Source organism: Haliotis rufescens, unplaced genomic scaffold (assembly GCF_023055435.1).
Source record: "Haliotis rufescens isolate VD_foot unplaced genomic scaffold, xgHalRufe1.0.p SCAF_4, whole genome shotgun sequence".
Classification (NCBI taxonomy): domain Eukaryota; kingdom Metazoa; phylum Mollusca; class Gastropoda; order Lepetellida; family Haliotidae; genus Haliotis; species Haliotis rufescens.
Genome location: NW_025964112.1, coordinates 62,014,509 through 62,033,799, shown reverse-complemented (window position 1 = coordinate 62,033,799; position 19,291 = coordinate 62,014,509). Strand labels below are relative to the sequence as shown.

Sequence of the window (19,291 nt, the reverse complement as noted above, 5' to 3'; positions counted from 1 at the left end):
TACACCGAAACTTATGTATGTCAATACACTGATGTTTTGGGGCAGAATAGTTCTGGACACAGAGCCATTTGCCATAACAAATGTTAAACCTTCAGAATACCTAACCAAATAACAATTACTGTAACAAATTGACGTTGCAAGCATGAAAACAAATATGTCCAACCTTTATCCTCCTGATGGCGCGATACACCTGCTCGATGTCTATTGGCAGCATTAACGATTTCTTCCTTCCTTCTAGCCTGGACTTTCCTGATACCCTCCAGCCACTTGTCAAGGGAGGAATGGACATTAGGATGGATGGATATTGTTCTTAGTTTTTCCATCTTATCAATCAGTGTGATAATCTGAAAGAGAAAGATTGCATTAATGTGTGAAAACAAGTCCTAGTTTTTGCAAAACTGTTACTAGATGTTTGTTGATGTTGCACCGACTGAGCCAATGTTTTATGTTTCAAAAATTTCCAAACTGACCAATAATTCAAAAAACTTGGGCCAACAATAGTACAATGATGGCAAAATCTCATTTTTACTGTTTAATATCTTATTTTGTTCTTCCAAGTTCTTGAACATCCTGATTTACTTTCAATATCATGCATTGAATATCCTGTATATTGGAGGATATTCCCATATTAAATATTAATGACTAACGATATCAGACTACGTATATTTAATGACCCGTGAAGATTCCGGGGTAGAATAGGTCTTCAGCAACCCATACTTGCCGAAAAAGGCGACTATGCTTGTCGTAAAAGGTGACTAACGGGATCGGGTGCTCAGGCTCGCTGACTTGGTTGATACATGTCATCGATCCCAAATGCGTGGATCGATGCTCATGCTGTCAATCACTGGATTGTCTGGTCCAGACTCGATTATTTACAGGCCGCCGTCATATAGCTGGAATATTGCTGAGGGCGGCGTAAAACAACAAACCAAACCAAAACCAAAACATTTATTTAATACCCAAGTTATCATAAGTGCATGAGGTCCCGCCCCACCCGATTGTTGTGTCACATTACCACTGTGTTTACTGTTACTGTGCGCTGTGTCCACTTCAGCGCCTGGTTAATACATGTACCAAGCTTGGATGAAAAATCTTTCACATTTTTCATGTTATGCTCCGTAAACAAGAAACAAATGGATGGATAGACCTATGAGGACCATATCCCTTCCCTGCCTTATATGTGGGTGGGGTTGGGTGGTGGGATGTGTGTGGAGAGAAGAGAGAGGGAAAGAAGATAAAAAAAAAGAAAGAAAAAAAAAATATGTCAAAAGATAATATTTTGTTATACGCATGTTACTTGATTTCACAAACAATGTGCCATTAGAGTAATACTAGAGAGAATCCTAAAGTCAAGATGCTTAATTGAGTATGATGTATGTATTATTTACAAAAACATGACAATACCCTGAGGATCAATAAACATACTGTATATGTGAACTCAATTTAATCTAAACAAATTCAACTACATTGGTACAAAATATAAGGCAGGAAAGTGTTTTAAATAAAAAGAACAAGAAACTCATTCATACTTTCCCAGCAAAACTCTTTAAAATCTGTATCAGGCACATAAACAGGCAGTTCCAAATGGGAAACAAGACAAAGTCATCAATATCCCCTGTCCTTTTAACTGTCCATTATTCACAAAAAGTTCATAAGAAGCTTGTGAGTACAACTGACACTATGAGTGATCACTAAACTAAATGAATCCCTCTATTCTTTAAATGCATTAAATACGATCCAAGGTTCTTTTCAATAGACATAGCTCATCAGTTTTAGGTGGTGGGATAATAATGATCATCCCCATGTTGTGGATATTATTCAACACCTTGGCATCTTTCAGCCAACAAAAATACACATTTTCTTAGCCGTTTCATTTCTACACCAACATTAATAAAAGCAGACATCTGATTGGTTCATAAACTCACAATTCATTGACAGCTCAAACTTTATTACCTAAGAAAGGCTATCAAATCTTGACACAAGTATCAAATGTAATTTTCATGAGATTGGTTCCTAGCAACAGAATCATCAGTTCACCAAGAGAAATGGTTAGCATGAGCAAAGATAATACACCAAACTATTCAACAATTATCAGAGTTTTGATTGGAGAGCTAATAAACATCCTATTATCAACAACACAAATCAATACCCTTGCATGTTCCCTGAAGGAATCCACAATAAGTCGATCCACTCTAGAAGGGTTTGATGGCAGTCGAGGAATGACAATATTGTTGGCACTTGATACTTTCTTTCCTGGGTTTTGTCTGGCTAGTTCTGCTTCAGTCTTCAAAAAAGATAATTTAAGGCATTATGAAAGGATATAAGGTATTAAAAAGTAATTGCAACAGAACAAAGTATTCTGACAAATCAATGACTTCCTGTATAGAACAAAACATCATAACACAAATTCAAAACAATAAATATCGAGAATTCAGGGCTCCAAATAATATTTATGATAAATCGAAATATTGATATATTGCTATTGGTAAGCACTTTAAGTCAATAAATCAATAGTTAAATCAGTTTCCGATCAAGAGTATCGATTTCAGTTAGGAATATCGATAGTTTCGATTGTATTAACCATATCATGCGATTGCGTCACCAAAACACGCTTGCGAACGCTACAACGCAGCCGAGTGAGGATTAGAGATAACTGCCTGTAACATGTTTAATGCTTAGCAACCAGTCTTTCTTAAAGTAAAATGGCGGAGGGTGACAGTCAAGTGGAGTTTGTGGCAAACTTGAATGGAAAATTGAGTGTTTGGAAGTCTTTTGGCTATGTTAAAGAAAACAAGTATTTGTCACAAAGTGACGAAATGTCCCCCCCCCCCTGTATATACACCATAGTACCAAATATGAAGACAATCCAGCGATTAGTTCTTGAGATATATCGCGGCAACACCGTTTTCCAACTCCAAAAGCAGATTTGCCTGCTGTGACCTTGAAAATGGGGTCAAGGTCACCAAAACCGACTGGTGTCTGCGGAGTCTGTATATACACCATCATTTCAAATATGAAGACAATCCAGTGTTTAGTTCTTGAGATATCGCGGCAACAAACAGGTGGGACGTACGGACGGTCGTGAATACTATATCCCCTGCTTCGCGATTTCGCGCGGCGGGGGACAATAACAAGCTTGACCATGTTGACAAGAAACATGTTGGATGCCGAAAGTCCATTTAAAATGATACACTACCGATATTTATCGCAACAGTTGCTTGCAATATCAATAGTTATCGCAATAGTTGCTTGCAATATCAATAGTTATCGCAATAGTTTCCTTCAATGTCAATAGTTATCGCAATAATGATTTCCAGACCAATAGTCACCCCTTTTAGCAAGCAGCTCAAAACTATTAAGGTCATGGTGATGTATTTGGCATATTTTACAAAAATATGCAGGTTATCTAGAGCTCTGAGTCTTTATTTATTACTTGATTCTTTCAAACACTCAACAAAAACTATAAATATGCAACTGAAATATTACAAATATTAGATAAAGCTATTGCACATATTACAACTCTTAGGTTGTGTATCACCTGATCACTTACAGACAGTTACATTAACATCATGATTAGAAGAAAAACCTGTGTGACAAACAAACTGGAATACCGATAAGATTCCAATTGAAAAGCACACCATGCCTAGTCAAAGTATCTTCAACAGTCGCTGATTGGGGGTAAAAAGAAAATAGCGCCTTTCTTACAATGTCAGGTTTAGCAAACAAAATTGGCTTCGGTAAACAAAGTACCTGTCATTCGTGAATCTTAACGCTGTTAGGTTGTGTGGATTATATGGTTTACATCACTTCCTGTTTTGTATTTTGCATAATCAGTAAGCATACGACCAAGTTTGGGTCAAGGGACTTCGTCTGAACAAATGGGTTCTTTTCAATCAATCAATTTCGAATGGAGGTAGGGGTAATTCCACTTTAAAAACATCCCAGAAACTATCATAAAAAGTTAATGTGTGTATACTTGCAGGTAACCGTGACATAGCGCAACGAGTCCTGTATTCGATCATGCGATGAAATATATCATGCTTAGATTTGCATAATTTAACAGTTAACATGGTGTGTGGATAATGAGATTTACCAATACCTTGATACTGTATATGATAAAGAATAAATGCGAACACTTGAATGTAAGTGTTGTTTTTATCTAGCGGACTCTGAATATTTAGGTATTCTACAACAGACTTATCCAGCTGTTTCTTTGGTGAGTTATATTAAGAATAGCAAAACAGAACAGTTATCAGTGTAACTGACATGTATAAACATTTAAAGCACCTGAAATACGTTGACTAGATTCATCAAGGAAATGATGGATCCCTGAACACACTCTTACAAAAAAACATTTGATATGCCAATTATGTCAGGACTCATTGATGTAATTGTCACAGTTACGGTATGAACTCACTACTCAGTACAGTAGCATCAGAACAGCCATTGAACTTGACTGAATCCATAAACTTCAAATCATTGGTAGATATAAATATAATCATTCACGAATGTCTGTCCCAATGACCCCTTACCTATGGCTGATAACCTGTGTACTGCCTTTTCATTTACTAAGTTAGACATTAACATGGATAATTTTGTGTTAACATTCATTAATATCAAATTTCCATTTTAAGAAATTGTTTGTCCCTTAATGTAAACCTCTTGGTCATGAGAGCAGGATGTGCAGTGATGTGAACCTTTCTCTCACTTTGCCTGTTTGTTGATATTTTGCAGTTGCGAAAAGATTTCTGATTTTTTATCACTGTGTTATGTTATATTATAATGCAATAAATTGGACCCCTCCATTTTCATTTGGGAACCCTAGTTTTATGATGAAGGGGTCCAAGTGACCCCAAGAAATTTAAGCCAGAGCAGACACTGTACTACTATTCTCTAAATGATTTTCAAGGATTGTTACAAAACAGGTTTTCAAGTCAAAATGCCCTAATGTCACGAAACAGGTGGGTAAATATTTTTTGAATACCGGTACCCTCTAACAATTGTGGATACCCAATCACAATCAAACCCCTTTGTAAAATACCCAAATAACCAAAAGCTAATCTAGAGCTCTGCAATGTTACCCTATCAGTATATACAATATGTCTATCAGAATGATAGAACATCAATGTTAACTTAATGTTTCGTGTACATTCTCATGGTCAAATCATCAAAATTCTAATTCAAATTGTTTTCCACAGAAAATAGGCAACATTTCAATGTCTAGAATGAAGTGTGTTTAATGTACAAGTAATCATTAAAAGGTCATTTAAGCAAACTATATCAAAATAATGTTAAAATCTTGTTATCATTCTTCAGGTTATTTCATTTACTTCTTTCATACCTTCTTTCTCTCTTTCTCAATTGCCTTGAACTGTTCGTAACATTCCTCTAGCTTAAGATGAAGTTCATTAGAGGGTCCACTTCTCCTGTGAATGTGAAAGAAAGAGTTAGTCAACCTTGTTTACCATAGTTTACAATACCAATATAAAGTCTTTAAGATGCATGTAAACCATGGAAAATATCCTATTACTGAATGTGAGCTAGTTTAGGTAAATAGTGTATTTGCAAATGGAATTGTATAAATTCTTTCAAGACAAATTGCAGCATACATCAATACCGTCAAATTTCACATATTCTCAAATCTTACAATATTCCTGTATATTTTTACATGGTATATGCAAACCTGAAGCATACTCTCATGTTCAAAACATGTATCAAGGCTGGATGGTATAACAACATACTTGAATAAATAGCCTTCTCTTCTCTGTATTGTGGAAACATACCTGAAAGAGCGCATTCCTTGAAAGAAGCCAGGATGGAGGCCTAAGACATATTGTGGGAAGTCAGGGTAGAGCATTTCAGGGATGAATCCAGGCGCAATTCTGGGCAAAGGTTCAATTGGAAAGTAGTCAAATGCTTCAGCAGGCAAGGCACCATGGGAAGGACTGAAGAGAGGGTGGGGAGGATAGTGGAGAAGATGCTGATGATGAGACAGGGAGTGTCGGAGACCTTGATCATGGAGGAGACATTCTTCAAGAAACTTCTGTTTGTCAACTTGGTCATGGTCAAAGGCAAAGGGGAGTAACTCAGGAGAAATGTGATCAAGATTGCCAAGTGCAGGGTGGTGGGTCTCTCTACCAACCTGGTCAGCAGACCAGCGGTCATAGTTTGGCGAGGAGAACATATCATGTGGTAATCCTTTCATTTTTCGATTGTAGAAACCATGAGGAATAAAATTCTGCAATCCATGTTTCTCTCTGTTGAGAGGAGTAGATGAGCTGATTGGCACATAATCCTTTTTCAGGTTCTGCATTTTGTTCAGGAAATGGCCAGGTACCTGAATATTGCCACTTGAGGTGTCGGACTGATGCTGTGGTCTCTCTGGGGGAACATTTCCTTCCCCTGGTGAACTAGGAGTACTGGGATCAGACAGACTGTAGTTACTTTGATAACTGACTGGAGTATGCGTATTCACATGAATGGGGTGCATAAAATCATTGTCATGCTGCATATGTTGCTGGGAAGAGTGCTGGTGTTTCAAGGCAGCTGCATTGTGAGAATTGAAGTTAGATGATGGCAAATAGTTGAACATCTGCTTCTCAACATCTGGAGGTTGATCGTCAGTCTTGGTTGGTGTTGTCTGGAATGTCTTGTTTTTCTTGAAGCTGAAGGGCTCACTTCCTCCTGGATATGTTTGTTTTGCTGCATTGACATGCTGAGCCACAGCACTTTGAAAGGCGCTTTGAGCCATACTGTGTTCCTGAGAATGGTGAATCTTTGGTGAAGTGTCATGGGCTGATGAAGTAAAAGCAGAATTCAATGTTGGCTGTGAAGGAAAAGCTTTTAACTTTAAGTGATTCTGGAATGTGGCAAAATTCTGTGGTAAGGACATTTCGTTGAACATATCATTGTTCATATTTTGATAAGACCTGTCCAATTTTTGCTTTCCGCTATATTCAGATTGAGCTTGAAATTGTTGGGGAAAGTTTTCATGGATCTGGCCACTGGGAAGTCGGGATGCATCCTTAGCATTAAAACCCTGTGAGAAAAAGTGATCTGGCGTTTCAGAAACATGTGAAGAAAAGCTGTTTTCATCCCACAAATTTTGTGTCATGCTTGAAGCATGTTCAAAACTTCCATATGAGGTGGAGTTTTTATCTGACTTCCCAGAAGGTGTTCCCTCGCTGCCGGTTGACCACACACTTCCAGATGCAAAGCCAGGTGATCTGGAATGGAAATTATTATTCTCAAAACAGCATATTATTGATAGTGCTGTGAATGATAAAATTTCTTCAGAGTTTGGGTGAGACTTTGCCCCAGCAATTTATTGGGTCCTAATTAGGGTTGTGTATTGTCTAGAATCTTGTATTGCAAAATAATGCAATACTCTGATCTGTATTGTGACATGTACATAATAAAGTATTGCAATATCCTGCCATTAACCATGTTAACATTTTTATTAGATATGTAGTTCAAAGACAAATGAGTGGATGAGTGAGTGAATTGTATTTAACACCGCTTTCGTGAAAGCCCGAAGTGATGCAGGACACAGACGTTAACCATTTTGGTGAAACTGAAAATGGCTTTCTTGACAGTTTGCTTGTGAGTTAATTTGTTGGTCAGTTTTTTCTTACATCATTTGGACCTATGTGGTCCTGTGGGGCAGTTGATTGTTTTTACATAAACATCTTAAATCTACCCTAATACATCAACATAACACACGCCATGATCAGCTTTGAAATTCTTAAACATTATTTACACAGTTAATGGCTAAGAGGACCTTTTAACTTTCATGCTTATTTTCACTGATGATGGTTGTAGAATGCGGTAGACTGTTCTGATTGGTGGTATCATTTAGAACCCATAAATATCCATTTAACAGTTAGTCAGTTTCACATTTTACCCATCAAAAGGGTCCAATAGTTGGGGATAGATGTGAGGTTGGGCGGTGCTAAACTCTCTTGGATATCTTTGGGTAATACCAGTAAAAGCAAATTGTAAATTTTACAATAAATTGTATATTAATAACCCTTATCCTATCTCACACTATGCATTTCTTCCTTCTTCTTTCGATCCTTATGTGGAAACATGCTTGGACAAAGTTTCCGGCTTCTAAAACCATTTTGCCTGAACACATTCCAGCATCACCATAGTCACCATGCAAACAAATGGGTCACGGACTGTCATCTTGTGCATTGTGACCTTACACGACTTGATCACATGCCACATCATTCTCTGAGTTGACAGACAAGAGCTGTGATGCGGGCATATAACGTGTGAGATAAGATAAGTATTATAAATATACAATTGAATGTAAAATTTACAAATACTTAAACTTTTCCAATCTCACACTATGAATTTATCCCATGGTTGGATTGTGGGGCGCAGATACCCTAGCCTGTATAGACTACAACTGATATACGTTCACGAGGAAGCTGGTGCTAACCAGTGATAGAAACATTAAAGCTATAACACTAGCCCAGTGTCGAAAAGACAAGAACTTGCGAGTGGGTAAAAAACTCCGTAACAGGCGATGTGAGCCCTTTACACTACTCGGATATAACACCATGAAATGAGTAAAACATGTTACATGTTTTCACGTTAGACATTGTTACATGAATGGCCATGAAGCTTTGAATAGGGATCTATTCAGTTTACGACTTATAACGAGGCAGGAAGAAGTCTCCAGTCAATCAGTTCTACAAGAGAGACCACACCACAACCTGCTACTGAAAATGGGATGAGCCAGTTTGGTATATTTTTTTCAGCTTTATCAAAGCTATCATTAACACCAACGAGACCATGGAGCCAAATAGGTGGAGGCCCTGAACGTGAAATGTCAAGCAGATAGTGGGAAGCGAAGACTGTCAGACTTTCAAAAACAACCCTCCATGATGGCAGACAGGGTGCAATTGCTGTGCAAGGCTATGGTGGAGGTGATGGCTTTAGTCCCATGTGGATAGGACATCACAGGAGGCAATCCAGCAAAGGCGTAGGCCCAAAGGATAGTGATCGCAGCCAAAGGGAGACTGTGGTATGGGACACTTCCATGGAGGCTGCCATGGAAAGTGGGATGAGAGTCTCTTGTGGGCGCATTGAAGTAGCATCGCAGCCTCGGGGAAGATGCGGATAGCTGTAACCGGGCATAAGAAGATGTCTTCATGGTCATCAAGGTTCAGGTTGGATGCCAACCAGGGGATGGTAAACAAATGGTCTTGCTGGCCCTTGAAGCTGATTCTTCGCAATAAAGCCCCGGAAAAAACTTCCAATTGTGAATTCTCTCAAACTGTACCTGGCTAACATTGAGAGCGTGGATCTCACTCTAGCAGCAGTTGCAAGGGCCAGGAGAAACAGCCAGAGCGTTGTGGTCCCATGCCTGAGGATCTGGAATGGAAGAGAGGAACATGGGGAGCCGGAATGAACAGCCGGAATGAACGGCCGCAAAGAGACTCCAGTGCAAACAGTCAACAGCACCAGCCATCATGCTTACATAGTAAGACCAGTGGGCAGGTATTGTCCTGGTGGTAGGTCCTCAGGAAGCACTGGCTAGGTTGACCCCTCTGAGTGAGTGCTTGTGCCAACGTCAGAATACCTAGCAGCTGTTGCCATTGACATGTATGGGCTTTGAGTGCTAATGGCACTAAACATTCTAACTTCAACCATCTGTCCGGGGAAACAAACATCTTGCCCTGTTTATTGTCGAAGAGAGCCCTGATAAACTGAAGATGTTGGGTGGGAGTCGACTTTGACTTTGCAACGTTGACGAGCCAGCCTAGCTGATGGAGAAGCACCTGCATGAACTCCAGGTGTCTGGATCTGTGTGGGCTTGAATACAATCGTCAATATAAGCCTCGAAGACGATCCCTTGAACGTGCAGAAACTTAGTGATTGGCTTGGTAATAGGGTAAGAAACTATGGGGCCGAAGAAATTCAAAATGGGAGCACCTTCCATTGGTAGTGGCGGCCTAGAAAAACGGACCGGATGATCAACCGCAGTAGGTGCTGTTTCTGGAGCTTAAGCAGGACTACGGATATCTCGTGATAGGTGTCCCGAGTGACATCTAGGGCCACTTTTTTATCCTGTTGGATAACAGGTAGACCAAGGTAGTTGGTATAAGCATGCCTTGAAGTGGTCTTCCCACTGACAGTACTGGAGGAGACCGCATTGGCTGAAAGCTGTGATGGTGCCTGCAAGATGTAAATTGAGATCAAAGACACACATAAACTTCTCTTGGATCAGCGGAATTGAACCTCTGATAAGGGATTCCTCATAAGACCTGGCATGTGACATGGCCGAGGCAATGGATTCTGTCAGTGAGAGGATTGTAGAAATAAGCCGGAGTGTGTGCTGGAAGGTAGTATCCAAATGGGCGAGGTCTCGATCATTCGTAATGGAAGAATGCTTAGGTCTGCGTGTAGCTATATCCCCATCCAATTCAGGAGCCACAATAGTAGAAGATAAACCATGGGTGGCAGTATCAGCCAAGTTGAATCTAGGAGTTTGCAATTGATCTCATAAACAATAAAAAGCAGCAAACGCCTTGTCTAGAATACCATAGTAGGAGCATACACAGATGGTGCACAGGAGACAGGGCCAGAGAATGTGCCGTTGATCTGTGTGTATTGCGATCCGATTGATTATCAATGGTACATGAACCTTGATGCGTAGAACAGCGTTAGAAATTGGCACTAGTCCTGTAGTCCTTACCAAACTGCCCAATGGTAAAGGTATTATAAGGACTAGTAGAAATTAGCCCATTTTAAGGGTTTTGATATATGTTATCATTATAAGGACTAGTGCACAAAAACTGTTAGTTTCTAACACTGTAGAAGAGGGTCAAAGACGATCGGTGTATCGATGGTGATCCAAAGATTAACCCCAGGGCGGCATATAGCGCTGAAAGTCTGAATGAGGTCTGTAGTCAGGATAAGTTTGGTAACGATGTTGATCAGTGTATGGTCCAGGCACTGCATAAGGGTAGATACACATGTGACGATATCGATCCATGGTAGGGTACTGATTCCAGCCGTCATGATAATCCCTGTACTTATTATGTTACTGGTGATCTGTGGACTAAGGCCAAAAGTGATGTCGCTGTGGATCTGAGTCATAAGAACAGGAACGATCCTGTCGATGCTGACGATCCGAATGATCCGCAGAATCAGTGTGATATTAATCCTCATCGATCTTGTGAGTGTCAATCCATCATAATATTAATCCTCATCGATCTTGCGAGTGTCAATCCATCAAACGGCGACCCATAGATCTGGAATATCAATGCCTTGCTCGACCCTTGGATGATCTATCCCTCAAATGGTAATCCTTTTATGAAATATGACGATCCGTATGTGTGGTCCTAGTGTGATCCCGGCTTTTTTGTCCTGTAGTAGAAGTAGAGGGTGAACTTGTATGATTGATCCTAGGTGAAGTCAAAACAGCCAGTGTTGACATTGGAGCGACTATCCAATAATGGGATGGTCAGGTTAGTGACAACTTGAAAATCACGTGGAAGAGCAGAGGAAGAGAAATGACTTTCGGCCGACGGTCAAGGAGCGCTTGGAGGGTCGCCAGTAGGGACTGTCGAAGCTAGCATGGACAAGCTGTCCTTAGACATGACCATGCAAACATCTGAGGCTTCATGCTGCTTCAGCGTAGGGTGAAAGGGGGACAGACGACTGCTTCGTTTTGGCGGGAACTTTGCCTTGGAGGAAACTGCCCAAAATGCTATCATCTTCAACGGACAAAGAGATTATGGTAGATGCAGAGCTGGTTTGACTAACGCTACAGTAGAAGGGACAGCCGGTTTGATAACACACATGGGTTTCTTTGCAGAGGGAGGCCCGTGTTCAGCGTCCTTAGATTTCAACCGGCGGTGAATACAACACATAAGCATTTGCGTAAATACATGTGGAAAGCTTCAGCCAAGAGGTGAGAACACTGGGCAGCGGTAGAAACAAACATTTTCCTTCCACTAGTTCTTATAATGATAACATGTAGAAAAACCCTTAGAAATGGCAGATTTCTACTGGTCCATTTGATTCCTTAACTATTGGGAAGTTTGGCAAGGACTACAGGACTAGTGTCAATTTCTGCTGCTGGGAACATCAGTTGTGCCAATTGCAACAAACATCAAGAATAAGTATGTCAGCATTTTCTACAGGCAGGGAGGTGAACATTTTCTGTTCCCATCCTCTTCATGAATTTGTGCTGTAGATGTTGATACAAATGAGGAGCTAGCTCACGCACCGAAAAATTATGTTCAGGTGATCAAGTCGTGTAAGGTCAGCACCTACATGTTTACAATGCTGGACCCATTTGTTTGGGTGGTGACCATGGTGATGCTGGGATGTGTTCGGGCAAAATGGTTCTAGAAGCTGGAAACTTTGAAGGATCAAAAGAACAATGAACAAACGCATAGTGTGAGATAGGATAAGCGTAAAAATGTGATTTTATCATGTTTACTTAGCTTTCTGTAACAATCAGTGATAGCTATGCCTATTCAAATTGAAAGTTGAAATACATACCCATCAAAGGAAAAGACATCTGATGTGGCCTGCGACTGAGTTTCTTCATTAAACTCTCCAAAGAGGCTGGCAGAGAATAGAGAAGAATCATCATCAACTATCTTGTTGACAAGATCATCAAAAGCTGACAGTTTGTCGCTAGAGCAATTGTTGAGTCCCCCACTTTGATGATCCGGGAAAGCAAAGGAAAATGGTGATGCGTGGTCAGGTTCAAGTTTCTGTGCATTTTTGGAACTGTATGTCATGTGACTCCATTCTGGATAGGCAGTCTGCTGACTGTCCGAGGATGCCAGCTGTGAGCCCGTCTGCATTGTGTTTGAATGAGGGAAAGGCTGGAATGTAGCAATCTGTAATGACATAGATAGATGAAATAGATTAAAAAGCACTAAGTCTAATAGTCTATATTAAACATTGAAGGGCTGGGATTCATCATACAAAATTCTTCATGACAAGGGGCCCAGATCCTGCAGAAAGCAAGTGTTTTTCCCAGTGGGTATGGTATTGGACATCGCCATAGTAAAGTTTCCTATCAACTTTTTGCATCCATATCAATTGGTCACAGACTACTTGACCACTGCAGAACTGCCAAAAATGTAAATCAAAACATTCCAATAGAAGTCTGATTCTAGCAACTAAAACATTTGCCAGAGTAATAACAGTTCACCGGGTGCAGGTGTCTTTTTGTCTCACAAATTGATTCACCTTCACTTATCTCCATAACCTTTGTCATTGCAGTCATTGTTTATCGTCATAGCTGTGTTTCAGAACTTTTCAATTTTCCATCTTCACTATTTCAGCCCTTGGACACCCTTTTCCCAATCTTATTAAAATCAGATCTTAGTTCTCGCTATCGCAAAACAAAGATCTGAGGACATCCCATTACGGGTCACGTCAGAACGACCTTTCATTCAACCAATCAGAGCGTCGCTTACCAGATCATGAAAGTGACAGTTGGAATGTGTTTTCTGATCATGCAACCACGATATATTTAAAACAGGGTATTCCGAACCACAGTTACAGGTTTTATGATTATATCCATACAATCTAGGCCATCTATAAGCCATTCCAGAATATTCTTATCAGTTTTAAATTTTTTAATTGATAATACATCAAAATATGTTTCGAAGCGTAGTCACCAGTTTGAAACTAGTGTCCTTAAGCTCGAGAAAGCTGCCTTCTGATTGGCCAATGTCGAATTCTTTTCAGTAATTTCATTGGTCGGTCAAAATTCGAGAAAGGTCTTTCTGACGTGACCCGTAATGGGATGTCCTCAGATCTTAGCTAAACGGTAGCAAAAACTAAGATCTGATTTTAATGAGATTGCCCTTTACCACATTTACTGTCTTAGTGAAGTGCCCTATTCACTAGTCTAGTAGTAATAGTAAACCTAGCTGATAATACTCCAAATGTTCAGTATAACATCAACTGAAAAAGACAGTGGCTAAAGACATGGCTAAAGACTTAAATGTTTTGGGTACACACTACAATAGTATATCAGGGTGCGATTTCATTTTTCTCTCCTCTGCACCAAGTGTAGGCTGCAGTCAAACAACTGACTGCACAACAGATAAAACGTCTCACTTGACAACAGCTCTTCTGGTTTAGATCTAGCCTCCACATCTAAATTGTCAGAATCAGTATGATCAGCTGATTTTGTCACGTTTTGACATTTGTCAACTTTGATAATCATGGACACTGTGTCCAATTTCGTTTAATGGAAGGACAATTTCAACTGTTTTCTTTTCGACATCTTTACAGTGCTCTACAATAATTAGTGTATAATCTTCAGTCTGATGTCTGTATTTATGGTGACAGCTATAAAGGGATCACCGTGAGGAGATAAATAGTCATCACATGCAGACCAACATTTTGTTTTGTAGCCCTTGGAAACCGGACTATATTCAGCTTTCTTCATTTAGCCTCAAGAGTAAACCAGGTGATTTGATTAGTCTTTATATTCCTTTTTTCTTACAGGAATCAATGTGTATGTAAATTAGTGACGTAGATGGTTTTATTTGGCCTACGTGTATATAGCTAAGATTAATGATCTGTAGTGAACATTAACACTTTCAACACCAGTCAACCAGAAGCTTTTACTGCTGTAACACCGAGTTCCCAGAGACTGGAGTGATAGATGAAGCCTACATTTATCAGGGAAATTATCTGCTTGTAAAACATCTTTGCTACTACAAGTTATACACCATCCGAGATGTCTAATTCTACTGTTCATACATATGAAGGTTATGTTTATTACATTATTCAAATGCCTCTACAACTTAATCAAGTTCACCTTAAATAAAAAATGTAAGCTACACATAAAATAACGTCCAGATTAAGCTCCAAGGAAGCGAAAAATTTAGATTTTTCGGCAAATACAATGTATAAGATTTCTTAATATCCAATTACCTATTTCTTTTTTCTTTTCATTGTTTGCTTAATCAGAAAATTATATTAAAAAGAATTATAAATATCATGTCATCACCCATTTCCCGATATAACTGTCTGTCCGCTCAGTAACATAAGGAAATACTGGGAAATACCTCCATTCTCAAAGCTTCATCATGTTCATATGAATGACATATGCGTCCAGTCATTCGATATTTGGCATCATTAGAAAGCTTATGACTTCATTAATATGACAGTAACCTCCCTGGAGTTTTTTTGTAGCTGAAACATGCGGTTTTATTGGATGAACATGACAGAAGTTGGTTTCTAATATAGCTTTCTTGTCGAAATCTGCTACAAGGTTCATGATTGGTTAAATTTAAGCATGTGACCTAAGGCCGCAATCAAATTACAGCAATGGCTACCGTCTTTGTGTATGATAATTTTCAGATTTAGACGAAAGGGTTTGGTTATATGTGTTATTCTGAACGTCTTATGCAGTCAATCAAGACCCATATTAAAATATGGAACTTTGTGGATGTATCGTGTTAGGCTATGAGCTGTGACAAAGATTTCTCTTGCATATATATTGGCATGAAAAATCGTGTTCCGAGCCTAGAAATCAAGGTTATGAAAGATGTCATTTCACTTACATTGCACACGATCACAGAAAAAAATGGAAATATTAACTTTGATGTAAGTTTGACAACTTTTAGATATATTTTTGTTGATTATATTTATTGCTTTATATAATTTACGTAAAAATACATCTTTATTTTGCTCTTTGACATGCTCTATATGGACCCGTTGTTGAAACGTGTCTCCGAGAATTTTCCCCCATAACATTGCAAGAAATAGTGAATAAATTTATAGTCTATCGATAAAATATGATAAATCAAAATGAAATATGTACTTCAGACATTGTGAAATTTGATAGATTTAATTAAAAAATATGACACGTAGGTTAATAAAATTATGTACTATTTAGCATGTTTAGATGTGGCTATGGCTTGGTCAGTGTACTGGCCTGTGTTGCTGAAAGAGTTAACAGAATGTTAATAGTAAATTTAGCAATTTTATACTCACTGCCGAAAGAAATGCGACCATAGAAACAAACAGAGTAAGTGAGTGAGAATGTTTTTACGCTGCTTTTAGCAATATTCCAGCAATATCACGGGGGGGCACCAGAAATAGGCTTCACACATTGTACCCATGTCGGGAATCGAACCCGGGTCTTCAGTTTGACGAGTGAACGCTTTAACCACTAGGCTACCCAACCGTCCCAGAAACATATAGAAGTATGTACGTTAAGAAGAAGAGATGTTTCCAATGTGTACTACTTAATAACAAAACTAACAATCAGTCAAGTGTAACCACAGAGTTTCTTTATTCTTATCACCATATGCTGCACGTGATTTCCAAACTTTACACGCTAATCCTGCCCATGACTCATGGTGCATCTTGAGTCGTGGATCTATGACATCACATGTGAAGTGTTCATGAGCGTTGGTTCGCACAATATAACAGTATGTTCATTTGTGCATCAAACCTATCTAATATCTCTTGAATATGAGTAATTCTTCATATATTAACCAAAATGTATGGTATTCATGTTTCTTTTGTCGGGGAGTATATTTCAATTTGTTCAGATTTTGTACACATGGTATAAATTTGAAGCAAGTATTATTCATTACCCTTTTTGTGAAATGTTATCGACTGCACTAGTCTGGCCTGCATAAGCTGATTTTAACCTGCACCATTGCAATTTTGTCAATGTTAAATCGCACACTGCATATACAGTGACATAAGCGTTAGGAAGTAAAATACATACTGGGAAGTCCTTGTATGTTTGAAGGTTTTGTCATACTTTAACCAATGGAAATCACATAACCACATAAAAGCGACTTGGCTCATTCCACAGAACCTAAACAGTGGACACTTACCTGGCCATTTTTGTATCCTGGTGCCAAATTCTTGAACTGCTCCTTTGACCCACCTAACTCCACCCTTTCCTGGTATGTATCCAGATCAAACGTGTTGGGTTCAAAAGGCTTTGCTCCAGGGTTGTACCTGCCAGGCTGAGCAGAAATATAAGAAATCTTATCAATCTTGAAAGCAAACTTATCATTCTCTAGAAGCTGTACTTGAGATCTAAGTAAGGGAATAAGATGAAGCATAAGCTAATGACTGTTAAATAAATTCCTACAGAGAGTGACAAGAGATGCAATGTATCTAAATGGGATCTGAAGGTGTGCCATGTATACTTTAGACAGCATGCCATTGGACAAGGACCTTCAAACACTTAACTGCATATTATTTTCCAATTCGCACAAAGTCATTCTTATCACTGCTTATTCTCGAAAACTAATAACATATGAATTGGGTGAGGAATGAACAGACGTCTTTTGGAACACAGTTCCCAACATACTTCTTGCAGGTTGGCGTTAATAGTAAAAAATAATTGAAAGTTTGAAACCTATTCACATTTCACTCTTCCTTTTCATCATGACATTGGCACCAAACTTCTGAATGACGACGGAATGTTCTTACATGTGTACAGTACTTCTCATGAACCCAATTTGGACAAGTTGAACTCTCAAGGCGAAAGCCTTGATGATGTCACACCTCTTGTAATAACAAGACAAATCACTATCAATATGGTTGTTCGAAAATAGGTGTCGAACAGGGTTATTGACGATAAATTACACAGAATGAAATTTGTGAAATGTAATGAAGTTTTTATTCATTCCCTTCAGATTATAACAAATATGGGCACAAACCTTTTCCACTGACCATAAAAGCACATTTGCTCATAGTTTTACAAAAATCAAAAGAAGTGGTACAGTTAAACTGTAATTTCAAAATATTTTACATATGACATGGGAATAAATCATACTGATCATGCTAAGATGAATATGTCATCATCTTAATCATTTGTATAATACTTTGTACTCAATTACTGACATGCACATAAATCTGTGTGAATATGAATGGAACTGACTTTCTACATACAAATGGCTCCCATAAGTAAATAACAGTAGGATGTCCTCTCATTTTCATTGAAAATCTGTGTTGTATCTAATTATTTGTCTTTCTCTTTTTGGGAGCAAAATTACTGAGATATTTTAAACTATTAGAAATCTCCATTCGTATCCTTCAATAAAAGACGTCTCATACAAGAATATGTCAATACCAAACAGCTGACGGGCTTGAGCCTCATGCGGGAAGGTGGTTATATTTAGACCGGTTCACTCTCAGTATAGATGCTGAACATAATCTTATGCGAAATTAATTAAGGGAGCCAAGTATCACAGCTGAGGACGGACAATATCCGTGTTGTCACGAAAACAAAGACATTCTTGAAGAGTAATTCGGTCGGTGGCATTTGCAATGTGTACCGGAGTTGCTACAACACCTAGCGTCAGCTATGGCGACCAACTTCACGTGCAACTCAGCAGAAGTCGCAATGTTTTGAAAACGGTTTCGTCCATATTGTTTGTAATCGATACGCCTGACGCATACATAAGGATGCATCCCCAACCATATAAACAATTTCTTTCATAAGATTTTTCTTTCCATACGAGATACCTGCATTTCTCGTTTGGGATGGCGCCATTTCTTAGATTTTTCAATCGGGTCATCAAGAATTCACAATAACAATCGTTAGAGTGTCGTTTGTAGAGACTCAAAGACTCACCATTGCAAAGACACAATGCGAGACGCAATTACTTATATGTCTGAATGATATGTCTTTCATTCGACTTTTGAAACAACGTCGAGTAGCACCTGTAAATATTTCTCACGTTGACGTATGGAATGCAGGCGGACGATCGAGCCCATCGACATCAACACTCGGTATGTTGACATCGGACGTCAATATACTGTGGCATCTAAATAATTTGACAACCACAAAACTGGATGAAATATGCACAGTTAGATTACCTGCTGCTTAAGCTGGTTATTTCCAGCCGACCTCATCAATCTTATCCTGGTATTTTCATATTTTTCGCTCTCATTCAGCTGGACCGAGAGCGCCATTGACGTTCATTTTGCTGTATGCTAATCGGATGTTTTTATACTATTTTCCCCACGACATATCTTCTCAATTGAGACCCAATGCGTCTGTTGATTCTCGCAATGACTGTTCAGCCTGCGGCGTCAACCTGTAATCAGCAATTTGGATACTACTACTTCATACGGAAGCATTGCTGGCTTTTAATATATATTGCCACATTATACTGTATATATAAAACCACTTCTTAAATCATAAATTTTTATGAGTTCAACATTTTTTCAAGATACAAACAGTGAAGAACTAAATCAACAGACGCATACGGTAACAGGCGTGGAAAGTGAATAACGATATTAGTTTTCAGACAGG

At 38.9% G+C, this 19,291-nt stretch overlaps 1 protein-coding gene across 1 annotated transcript in view; it reads right to left on the bottom strand.

Annotated features, from left to right (window-relative positions):
* LOC124116789 (meiosis-specific coiled-coil domain-containing protein MEIOC-like) overlaps positions 1 to 18,963 on the bottom strand; it is a 30,953-nt gene extending 11,990 nt beyond the window's left edge. Inside the window, exons 1-7 of the mRNA XM_046478301.2 lie at positions 18,853 to 18,963; positions 16,854 to 16,988; positions 12,526 to 12,872; positions 5,784 to 7,226; positions 5,342 to 5,426; positions 2,150 to 2,284; positions 164 to 344 (exon numbers count right to left, since the gene is read on the bottom strand). Of these exons, the coding sequence (XP_046334257.1) occupies positions 164 to 344; positions 2,150 to 2,284; positions 5,342 to 5,426; positions 5,784 to 7,226; positions 12,526 to 12,872; positions 16,854 to 16,988; positions 18,853 to 18,948 (2,422 nt within the window). The 5' untranslated portion in view covers positions 18,949 to 18,963. The remainder of the gene's footprint in view (positions 1 to 163; positions 345 to 2,149; positions 2,285 to 5,341; positions 5,427 to 5,783; positions 7,227 to 12,525; positions 12,873 to 16,853; positions 16,989 to 18,852) is intronic.
* Positions 18,964 to 19,291: the final 328 nt, after the last annotated feature.